This window comes from Staurois parvus, unplaced genomic scaffold, assembly GCF_062004578.1.
Source record: "Staurois parvus isolate SC_StPar_1 unplaced genomic scaffold, SC_StPar_1.0 ptg000554l, whole genome shotgun sequence".
Classification (NCBI taxonomy): Eukaryota; Metazoa; Chordata; class Amphibia; order Anura; family Ranidae; genus Staurois; species Staurois parvus.
The window spans coordinates 181555-193572 of NW_028318350.1; the positions used below are offsets into that span (position 1 = coordinate 181555).

A 12018-nucleotide genomic window follows, 5' to 3' on the forward strand; every position below is an offset into this window, starting at 1 on the left:
TTTTTTTTCTGCCTCTAAACACGGAGCTTAAAAAGTACCTGTAGATGAATGCGCATGTACACATAGGATGGCATTAGCTGCTGCTGCAGGCTAAACGCCGAACTCTAGAAGCAGCATTTTTTTTTTGTTTTTAAGCCAGTGTGCATGGAGCCTAACAAATGATTGATCTTCCTTAGCTTTCCACACAGCCTACAACTGGAGCCCAGTCACCACCATTTGTGTGTACAGTCAATTCACTTCTGCGAAACTACTATTTTTTTTATGGTATTTTTTTTAGCCTTTTTTTTTTTTTTTTTTTTTTTTTAATTCATCTCTTCTGCTGAACAAATATAAAAAATTACAATCTGATCTGTAACATTAATTTGCAAATGGCCTCTGTCTGTCTTTTTCTGAAGTACCATACGTTCCTGTATATGTTTTCAATGCAAATTAACCGATAAGCTACTTTAAAGATCTTTCTTACACGCTTCAGGTTCCAGGCACATGTTGCCCAAAGCATTTTAATTTTACAATTACTTTCTTTTTATTAAAATATATTTATTCCAAACAAGGATGGTTGTAGAAAAAAAAAAAAAAAAAAGTCCTTTTTCCAGTATTGCAACACTGACCACATCTTAGAATGGACCGCAGGAGACAATAGATCATGCTGCCATTTCAAGAAATCCACAACCGTATGGGCAATATGGTGGTGTTTAGGCACAAACCAGAAAAAAAAATAAAACAAAATAAATAAAAAATACTCAATATAGGACAGATCTTGCGTAATCTGAGATTTAACATGGCACTGTTGAATTGGATTCATCTTGCCATGGTAACCAATAGTCAGCGGACTGACGTTTAACTTCTGGTCAATCTAGAAGCTCAGTGACTAAGAAAACACTTCCAAGCTCTAGAAATCGTACAGTTCCAAATGCCAGAGCCTAGAAAATAAAATCTCCAGGGATTTCTTGCAATACTGGCTCTTCAAACTTAAATCGCTTTGTAATGGCTTTAGATTCAGATTGTTTTTCCATGTCAGTCTGTCTGCACTGTCCCAATGTGTAAGAAGCCATCAAGATCAACTCCTCTGTCACAGTCTGTTCTTCTGAGTCTACCTGACCTGGACTGGTTTCCAGGGAACTTTCTGTTTTCAGCTCCTCCTCCGATTGTACTTCCTGGCTGTTGTCCTGTACGGAATTCATGGCACTAGCATAAGGATCCGGGAGATCGCCCTCAGCTAGCCATGGATGCTGGAGACAGTCCTCAGCATTCGCCCGACTTCTGCCAAACAAAAAGGAAAGGATAGATTTACAACACGATCCTAACTCACAAAAGAAGGTCTAAAAAGTACTAGATTGTGGTCGCTGTGAACACACCTGGAAGTGTGTGCGTAATACATATATATCTGTAATAATAATATATCGTTTGCACACACAAAGAAGGGGTACAAGTGGTATTTTATTATTAATGTAGCTTCACAAGTGGGGGTTCTGAATCCATGAAATATGTTCTGCATCTGCCAACAGGTCCCACCAGCCTTCAACAGCATGCAAGAAAAGATGATACCTTGCGTACTAGCATGCAAGAAAAGATGATACCTTGCGTACTAGCATGCAAGAAAAGATGATACCTTGCGTACTAGCATGCAAGAAAAGATGATACCTTGCGTACTAGCATGCAAGAAAAGATGATACCTTGTGTACTAAGGGCACATAGAGAATTGCTGGATGGTGTTGGCAGCATTTGTCGCATTTATGGTGGAATTTACTATTCTGTAATATTGCATTGGCCTATATACTGTATGCTCATTTTAAAGTTCTAATGGTCATAGTTTAAATCAGGGTGGATTTGATTTAAATCAAACTGATTTAAATCACGATTTAAATCACTAGTCAGTAAGGCTGGATGTAAATCCTAGTTTTCTACATAAAGACTAATTCTTGCTGGTATAACTTTAATATGCAAGTAGATGAAGATTTTTAGAATTATTACATTACATGGAGTTTATATAGCGCCAAAGGGTTTGCTCAGCGCTGTACAATAGAGGGGGGGACAATACATGAAACAGAACAGCAACTACAAACAGCACACGAGGGGTTAGAATAACTTTTCATATTAGTTTTTTATCCCCAGTTTAATAAGTTAATCATTCATATTTGGACAACTTTTCTGTTGTACTTAGGAAGGAGAAAAATAATCATTACCTTAATAATAACAATTTAAATAGATTTATTCAACTGAAACAATAACATTCCAGCATATGTGATTTGCTTAAACATCCATGTTTGGTAACTAATTTGGCTAAACAAAATATATATATTTGAGGAAACTTAGACTGTCGGCCCCCCCCCCCTCCTCACACTGTCGGGCCCCCCCCCCCTCCTCCTCACACTGTCGGGCCCCCCCCCCTCCTCCTCACACTGTCGGGCCCCCCCCCTCCTCACACTGTCGGCCCCCCCCCCCCCTCCTCACACTGTCGGGCCCCCCCCCCCCTCCTCACACTGTCGGGCCCCCCCCCCCCTCCTCACACTGTCGGGCCCCCCCCCTCCTCCTCACACTGTCGGGCCCCCCCCCCTCCTCCTCACACTGTCGGGCCCCCCCCCCTCCTCCTCACACTGTCGGGCCCCCCCCCCTCCTCCTCACACTGTCGGGCCCCCCCCCCCTCCTCCTCACACTGTCGGGCCCCCCCCCTCCTCCTCACACTGTCGGGCCCCCCCCCCTCCTCCTCACACTGTCGGCCCCCCCCCCTCCTCACACGGTCGGTCCCCCCCCCCTCCTCACACTGTCGGCCCCTCCCTCCTCACACTGTCGGCCCCTCCCTCCTCACACTGTCGGCCCCTCCCTCCTCACACTTAGTTTCACTTTCTTCTTGTGCAGATCTATTCCACTCCAAACAATCAGAAAAATATTGTTTCTATTCTATTCACTGAACTTCTTGAAACTTAGCAGTGAAGGGGTTGATTCTGTATTCATAGGTGTGTAGAAGTTAGGATGAAGGTCTTTTTCTTAACTCTGTTCATGTTATCACATTGTTGCTGTGAAGAAGAGGCATGTGATCTCCGCTGAGTCACATTCAGTTTTGAGAACTGCAAAAGTAAACCAATCATCTGTGATAATATCTTGTAGGCAGAGAAACTGCCCAATAATCTGACAGAAACCTCTGGAGAGCGTGACATTGTGAATGGATTCATGGAATTTATTTACCAAAAAAATTATACCTATACAGCCTTATTCTACATAATTAAAAAACGAATCTTTATTTCATGATGGAATAACCTTTGGATGGTAATATATTTTCCTCAAACAGCATTTTATTCAAAAAAACCCGATTTAAATAAAAAAAAAATTCCAATTTAAATAAAAAAAAAAACCCAATTTAAATTAAAAAAAAATCCAATTTAAATAAAAAAAATTCCAATTTAATAAAAAAAATTCCAATTTAAATAAAAAACAATCCGATTTAAAATAAAAAAAAAAGTTTTTGATTTTTTTAAAAAAATCATTGATTTTTATCCACCCTGGTTTAAATTAATATGGGACATGGAAAACATGAGAGGGCACCTAAAAGTCCCATCTGTTTAGGTGATTAGGGAAGTTGGGAGTCAGCAGTCTTGAAGGCTGGCCATACACTGTTTGAATCTGCTGAAGCGGGCCGAGATTCTAACCATGTATGGGCAGGCTGAATGTACCAAGTTGATCGATCAACCTGAGTACAACCAGTTTGCCAGGTTTTACATGCAATTATTGCCAGCAGCTAGTATAGCCGTATAGAATACAGATACTGAGAAGCAACCACTCCCCCCCCCCCCCCACCTCCCCAGTATGACCCACCCTCAACCACTGGGCCAGGGTTGTGGGGAAGAGTCCTCTGTCATCAACATGGGGACAATGTGCACCCCCATCCCTGCTCCTTTGTTTACAAATTGCTCATCACTCTGGAATACCAAGCTGACAGCTAAAACAGCAGGGCAGGGATGAGTTGCTGGTTGTTAGTAGCCCAGCGCATCAAATTCAAATAACTAACTCTCACCTACATTCACAATGCCGCCCCAAACTACCTTACTGACCTGATACCCAAATGCCACCCTACCCGTGCCCTCCGCTCCTCACAGGACCTCCTACTCTCTAGCTCCCTGGTCTCCTCCTCCCACGCCCGACTGCAAGACTTCTCCAGGACTTCCCCCATCCTCTGGAACTCCCTACCCCAATCCATCAGACTGTCACCTACCCTCCTCACCTTCAGGCGCACCCTGAAAACCCACCTCTTCAGGGAAGCCTACCCCACCCTCACCTAACAACTGATCTCCTCCACTCTTCCTACCACTCCATCCCCCACAGCCACTTCCTCCTGTACCACTATCCCCTCCCTCCTAGATTGTAAGCTCGAAAGAGCAGGGCCCTCGAACCCCTCGTGTATTGTATTGTTACTGTTTTGTCTCATGTTCTGTCCCCCTTCCTATTGTACAGCGCTGAGCAAACCTTTTGGCGCTATATAAATACTGAATAATAATAATAATAATAATAATAATAGTAGGCTAGCGGGTGCCAGTTCCCTGACAACCAGCATCTCTGAGCTGGAATAGTGACATTTAGCAGCAGTAGGAATACCTCTGCTTAATGTTTCAAGTACTAATCTATAAAGTTGTTACATAGTGAGAGGATAGACCCCATTTTATTTTATTTTTAGTTAATGGTCCTTATATTGTTTCTGCTGTATTTACTGCATTTTAAGTCAAAAGGGTTAAACAAATATCATTTCTTCTTGAACGGTCCTTTGATACTAAGAAATGGGCATTTTCCCACCAATTGTAAGAAACATTATAAATACTAAACAGAAAACAAGTCAATTAAATGTAAACATCATATAAAACAAATTCAATGTCCAAAAGACATGACATACTGATGAGTTGTAGGAACCAACACCCAGACAAGCTAGTCTGAAAGATGCAATGTAGGCAATTCACAAATCATGAAAATGTGCTCTCAGCAGTTCAGCTTCAAGGAGGAAGGCAGATATGGATGCACAGACGCAGGAAGCAGCAGATAAACTGAGGAAATGGACGTGTACAGGGAGATGAATACAAGGACTTACTCTGGCTCCTTCACTAAAAGGGCTTTGATAAAATCAATAGCCAGTTCCGATATCCCGTCAAAGTCCCCGTCTGTGTAACTGACATTCAACTGAGAAATGTTTAGGAAAGTGTGCTGCTTGTCGTCCCCCAGGAAAGGGGAGGTGCCTGTGAGCATAACATAGGCCAGTACCCCAATGCTCCTAAAATGAAAACATACAATGTTATTGGGTTTAGATCATTATCACAACAGATCTACATGCATTCCACACACGTTTGTATAAAAAGTACTTGTACTTGCCACATATCAGTAGCTGTGCTGATGGGTTCATAACTCAGGATCTCAGGTGCTTAAAAAAAAAAAAAAAAAAAAAAAATCTATGTATTAATACAAAAACACTAATATTTGAGTATTACAGCATAAACAAATTGTTAAGTAGAACTACAGGCAACCCTTTGTCACCAATGCTTTTTTTTAATCTCACTGGGACCACTTCTGGCAACTGTTTGAAATTGTATGGATTGTGGGAACTCGCTTCAAAAGGGTAGAGCTTTTGTAACGCACACAGCAACTCGCTTGCTTTTTAAAGGCCTTTTTAGCCAACTTTTATTTATATGAAAGTTCAAAACATCAGAAGTTTCCCACACAGGGGTATCTATCATCAATATAAACAAAATTCAGCCTCCTGGCTCTCTCAGATATACACAATCTTCCACTGGCCTTCCTCTTCAGGCTTACGTCTGTCTCCTGCAGACTCTTTCAAAAATATGGCTCTCGCACACAGCTGGCCACTAGCACACAGCTAGTCTCTAGCAGCTCCTTGCTGCTTTTGGCTTCCACCTCTCCTAGGTGAAGCCCACCTGACTTCAAGGCAGTGACCACCTGCCTGCCAGGGTGGAGCCCTCCTGACTCCTATCCGCCAGGGTGGAGCCCTCCTGACTCCTATCCGCCAGGGTGGAGCCCTCCTGACTCCTATCCGCCAGGGTGGAGCCCTCCTGACTCCTATCCGCCAGGGTGGAGCCCTCCTGACTCCTATCCGCCAGGGTGGAGCCCTCCTGACTCCTATCCGCCAGGGTGGAGCCCTCCTGACTCCTATCCGCCAGGGTGGAGCCCTCCTGACTCCTATCCGCCAGGGTGGAGCCCTCCTGACTCCTATCCGCCAGGGTGGAGCCCTCCTGACTCCTATCCGCCAGGGTGGAGCCCTCCTGACTCCTATCCGCCAGGGTGGAGCCCTCCTGACTCCTATCCGCCAGGGTGGAGCCCAGAACTCTGGTCCCGACTCTATGAAAAGGCCTGCACACACCTATGCAATCAGTCTCCTGGCCATTCCCAAAACCTGGTCCCAGGATTGGAGATTTCATCCCTCCCAGATCTCTTTGAAATCTCCAGGCTCCAGATCCCAAAACAGACCTTACAAAGGAGGAAAGTGAAAAGCCACTTTCCTCCGTATCAAACACTTACCCTGGAGCCCCTCAACCTGCCTTGTTGAGAATCCTGGGTGACAGATCGCCACACTGTCACAGGATGTAAAAGGAATCTCGATTGGGAATGAAGAACATAAGGTTGCGGCTTATGCAGATGACATGCTATTACGCTTTATGCCGTGAACCCTAGAGTAACGTTACCCAATTTAATGAAAATCTTAAAATATTATGGCGAATTGTCAAATCTGAAAATCAATCCCTCAAAATCAGAGATACTAAATATTTCACTTTCAAAGTTAGAAAGACAGAGCTTGCAGGAAGACTTCCCCTTTGTATGGAAATAAAGAAAATTAAGTTATTTAGGAGTAAAGCTCACCCCTTCTTGGAAAAATCTGTATCAAATAAACTACATCTCACTAATAAACAAAATTAAGAAAAAAAAAAAAAAAAAAAAAAAAAAGCATAAAAAAAACCCCCACACTACAGGCAACTGTTTTTCACTTTGGATAGAGTAAAGATTAGAACCTCCAAGGTTTATTGTTGCCTTTTGTCCCATTGGGGAGATTTGCCTTCACTTCCTCTCCCATAGGAGAAACAAGAAGAGAGAAGAAATCACTGCAAATTAAAGGGAACATCTTGGGGACTTCCAGGTCATCAGAACTAGTGTCCCCATTGTAAGATTTCCCCTCCATTCCTTTTCTGGGGACAACCCAAAACTTGGGATTTTCTTTTACTTTCACGATAATCGTAAGCAGGACAAATAGAGAGGGTGAATCTCCCCAAAGGGGGCACAGACAGCAATAAAAATTGACAAGTGTTCTAGTCCATCTCCACTCTATCCAAACTAAAAGAAAGAAAAGAAAAAAAAAAAGTTATGCTTTTAGTTATACTTTAACTACTTGCCAACCGCAGATAGCCGAATGACGGCTACACTGCGGCCGGCCAGTTCTGGGAGGGCATCATATGACATCCTCCCAGAACGCGCTCTCCTGCGCGCCCCCGGCGATCTCCGTGATCGCTGTGTCCTACAGACACAGCTTATCACATGATGTGTCAAAAGGCCAATCACAGCGGCCTTCTACCACATGATCAGCCGTGTCCAATGACACGCTGATCACCGGGAAATGCAATTGCCGGTTCTCGGCTGCACTTTCCTCACGCTGTCAGAGCGTGAGGAAAGTACTGCTGAGAACCGGCAGTTGTCAGAGCAGGGATCGGCACCGATCATCAGGGCACTGATGATCGGTGCCCAGCAGCGCCACCCACCAGTTCCCCCCACCTGTGCCCATCAATGCAGCCCAGCAGTGCTGCCAGTCAGTGCCACCAGTCAGTGCCCAGCGGTTGTGCATATCAGTGCCACCTCATTAGTGCTGCCTATCAACGCCCATCAGTGCCACCAGTCAGTGACCAGCGGTTGTGCCTATCAGTGCCACCTCATTAGTGCTGCCTCATCAACGCCCATCAGTGCCGCCCCATCAACGCCCATCAGTGCCGCCCCATCAACGCCCATCAGTGCCGCCCCATCAACGCCCATCAGTGCCGCCCCATCAACGCCCATCAGTGCCGCCCCATCAACGCCCATCAGTGCCGCCCCATCAACGCCCATCAGTGCCGCCCCATCAACGCCCATCAGTGAAGGAGAAAAAGTTACCTGTTTGAAATATTTTATAAATAGAAACAAAGAAATTTTTTTTTTTTTCAAAATTTTTTGCACTTTTTTTGTTTATAGCGCAAAAAGTAAAGCGCCCAGCGGCAATTAAATACCACCAAAAGAAAGCTCTATTTGTGAGAAAAAAAAAATGATAAAAATTTCATATGGGTACAATCTTGCATTACCGCGCAATTGTCAAAGTGCGACAGCGCTGAAAGCTGAAAATTGGCCTGGTAAAGAAGGGGGTATAAGTGCCCGGTAGGCAAGGGGTTAAGTATGTCCTTTTATAAAAGACTACATGCCAGGTTCTTTGACAGCACTCATTCGTGAGCTTCCAGCAGGACTTCTACCACAGTACATACCAAGTCCATAGACAGCACTCCTCAGGAAGCAGACAGCAGGATTCATGCAAATCCATAGACAGCACCCTTTGGTGAGCTGCCAGCAGGATAAATAGCAGTTTCCAGACTACAGTGCCTGACCTCCTGAGCTGCTTCTTGGAATTAACCCTAAACCTGCTAGTCAACACTGCTTTTTAACCCCCATTTACATAACCTCTACTTCAATAGGCCACATTCTAAAAAGTTCCTATTTCCTGCAACACGTTAGATAAACTGTACTCAAATGTTTCTTATTTACATCCTGAAAAGATACTTACCAACATATTCTGGGGTTCCCATAATTTCTCTCAGTTCCTCATTGTTATTCACAACCCTGGACAAGCCAAAATCCACAATTTGTATGTCTCCAAGTGGACGGTCACTGGTCAATAGAATGTTTTGTGGCTGTAACAAAAAAAAAAAAAAAAAATTTAATTGCGTCAAAGTTTATTTAAAAAAAACAAAACAAAACGTGTTAAAGGATGGTGGGGCCTAGCGAGTGATTTCTGTGTTCTGTGTGCAGAGGGTGCAGCCCTGGTTATCACCTGTACGTCACTGTAGTAATGCCAACAACTACAGTGATTTTCAGCTTCCCCAGTGGCCCCTCAGGTATGATATATGAATACTTACATTTTGTCCAGCTTGGCACCATATAAGTATTTAAAACTGATAAGTACTGCAGTTCAGCTTTACTAGGTTGATCTGTTCATATGTTTATGTGTCTTTTATAAACTAGGGCCCATACCATGTTCAAGTCTGAACAGATTTCCAATGTGAGGATGTACAGTTGGGTCCATATATATTTGGACAGGTCTTTACCAAAACATATTCAAGCTATAGTTATATTATGGATATGGGCTGAAAGTGCACCCTCTCAGGTTTAATTTGAGGGAATGTACATCCAAATTGGAGGAAGGGTTTAGGAATTACAGCTCTTAAAGAGTAGCCATCCCCTCTTTTTCAAGGGGCCAAAAGTAATTGGACAATTGAATCAAAAGCTGTTTCATGGCCAGGTGTGGGCTACTCCTTCGTTATTTCTTTATCAATTAAGCAGGTTAAAGGTCTGGAGTTGATTCTGAGTGCGGTATTTGCATTTGGAATCTATTGCGGTGAACCTACATCATGCGTTCAAAAGGAGCTGTCCATGCAAATGAATCAAGCCATTGTAAGGCTTCAAAAACTAAACCAATCCATCAGAGAGATATCAGCAATATTAGGAGTGGCCAAATCAACAGTTTGGTATATTCTGAGAAAAGAAGAACTTACTGGTGAGCTCAGCAACATAAAAAAGGCATGGACGTCCACAGGAGACAATGGTGCATAATCACAGGATCCTCTCTATGCTAAAGAAAAACCCATTCACAACATCCAGACAAGTGAAGGACACTCTCCAGGAGGTGGGCGTATCATTGTCAAAGTCTACAATCAAGAAAAGACTTCACGAGATCAAATAGAGGGTTCACCACAAGGTGCAAACCATTCATAAGCCTTTAGAATAGAAAAGCCAGATTAGACTTTTCCAGAATTGGTCTGGCTTTTTTAGATTTTTTTTTGGCAAAGCATTCTTTGGATGGATGACACCAAGATTAATCTGTACCAGAATGATGGAAGAAAAACGTGTGGAGAAGGCTTGGAACAGCTCATGATCCAAAGCACACAACATAATCTGGAAAACATGGTGGAGGCAGTGTGATGGCATGGGCATGCATGGCTTCCAGTGGCACTGGGTCATTGGTGTTTACTGATGTGACAGAAGACAGAAGCAGCCGGATGAATTCTGCAGTGTTTAGAGATATACTGTCAGCTCAGATTCAGTCAAATGCAGCAAAGTGGATTGGACGGTGCTTCACAGTACAGATGGACAATGATCCAAAACACACTGCAAAAGCAACCCAGAAGCTTTTGAAGGAAAAGAAGTGGAACATTCTGCAATGGCCGAGTCAATCACCTGATCGCAACCAAATTGAGCATTAATTCACTTGCTGAAGGCAAAACCAAAAGGCAGAAAGACCCACAAAGAACAACTGAAGACAGCTGCAGTTAGAGCCTGGCAAAGCATCAGAAAGGAGGAAACCCAGTCTTTGGAATCCATGGACCTGACCAAACTTCAGGCAGTCATTGCCAGTAAAGGATTCAACAAAATATTAAACATGAACATTTTATTTATGATTATATTCATTTGTCCAATTATATTTGATTCCCTGAAAATGGAGGGACTGTATAAAAAATGGTTGCAGTTCCTAAAATGTGTACTTGATAGTTATGTTCAACCCCTTGAATTAAAGCTGAAAGTCTGCACTTCAAATTCATTTGGATTGTTCCGTTTTAATTTACTCTGGTGGCATACAGAGCCAAAAGTATGAAAATTGTGCCCGTGTCCAAATATATATGGACCCAACCGTAGATTTAAAAAAAACACTTTTTGTATGGAGGGGAAAAAAAAAAAAAAAATGCACACAAATCTCTAGGGACCCGATTCACATTCTTGTTTATACTTTACCAACTTCATTTATAAACTTAACTTTAAATTGATTTAATTCAGTCTTAAATATTGGATGCACAAGAACTACAAGACTGATGTTTGATGGCAAAAATTTAGATGTACTTTTACTACATGCTACTGAAAGCTTAGGTTGTAAAATGCAGCAAGCTTCAGCAATGTGGTGCGAGAGGCACCCATGTCCATAACGCACCAGGTCTTTAATGTGTTTTCTTACGTAAAGCACTTCGCTGAAATCTCTTCTCAGTATACTGTCCCATACTGATCCAAGATCAAATCTACAGGCTGGGTTGTCGTGTTCAGTTGCAACTGCACCCTAGCAATTACAGCACTGTCAAAACTTGACTTGCTTACTCAGCCATAATTACAGCATCCAGACTCCTGAAATGTATTGTATACATGACTAAGCAATTTGATGAGATTGAAGAGTTTAAAAAGGTACATACATAAAATAATGGTATTTTGATTTGGTGACAATTTATGTGTATGGTTTAGGCAGACAACCCTGACAGGATTACCCAAAATTGATTTTTTTGTGGGCCAGAGGAGCCAGATGATAGTAGTATTGTGTAGATATCTATTAGAAAGACTAATGAGTAGGCTTTCAGATGTACTAATTACCCAAAAAGGTGTTAACATAGCAATTTTGATCACAAACCACACAGTACATTCTCTTCCTGCTCCTTGCTTTCTACAGTCAGGTCCATAAATATTGGAACATCGACACGATTCTAACATTTTTGGCTCTATACACCACAATGGATTTGAAATGAAACAAACAAGATGTGCTTTAACTGCAGACTGTCAGCTTTAATTTGAGGGTATTTACATCCAAATCAGGTGAACGGTGTAGGAATGACAACAGTTTGCATATGTGCCTCCCACTTGTTAAGGGACCAAAAGCAATGGGACAGAATAATAATCATAAATCAAAAACTTTCACTTTTTAATACTTGGTTGCAAATCCTTTGCAGTCAATTACAGCCTGAAGTGTGGAACGCATAGACATCACCA

The 12018-nt window shown here is 42.7% G+C and overlaps 1 protein-coding gene across 1 annotated transcript in view; it reads right to left on the minus strand.

Annotated features, from left to right (window-relative positions):
• Positions 1-467: 467 nt before the first annotated feature.
• Positions 468-12018, minus strand: part of STK17A (serine/threonine kinase 17a) — a 96689-nt gene continuing 85138 nt past the window's right edge. The window contains exons 5-8 of the mRNA XM_089691200.1: positions 8783-8909; positions 5350-5398; positions 5072-5251; positions 468-1260 (exon numbers count right to left, since the gene is read on the minus strand). Coding sequence (XP_089547326.1) covers positions 921-1260; positions 5072-5251; positions 5350-5398; positions 8783-8909 — 696 coding nt within the window. The 3' untranslated portion in view covers positions 468-920. The remainder of the gene's footprint in view (positions 1261-5071; positions 5252-5349; positions 5399-8782; positions 8910-12018) is intronic.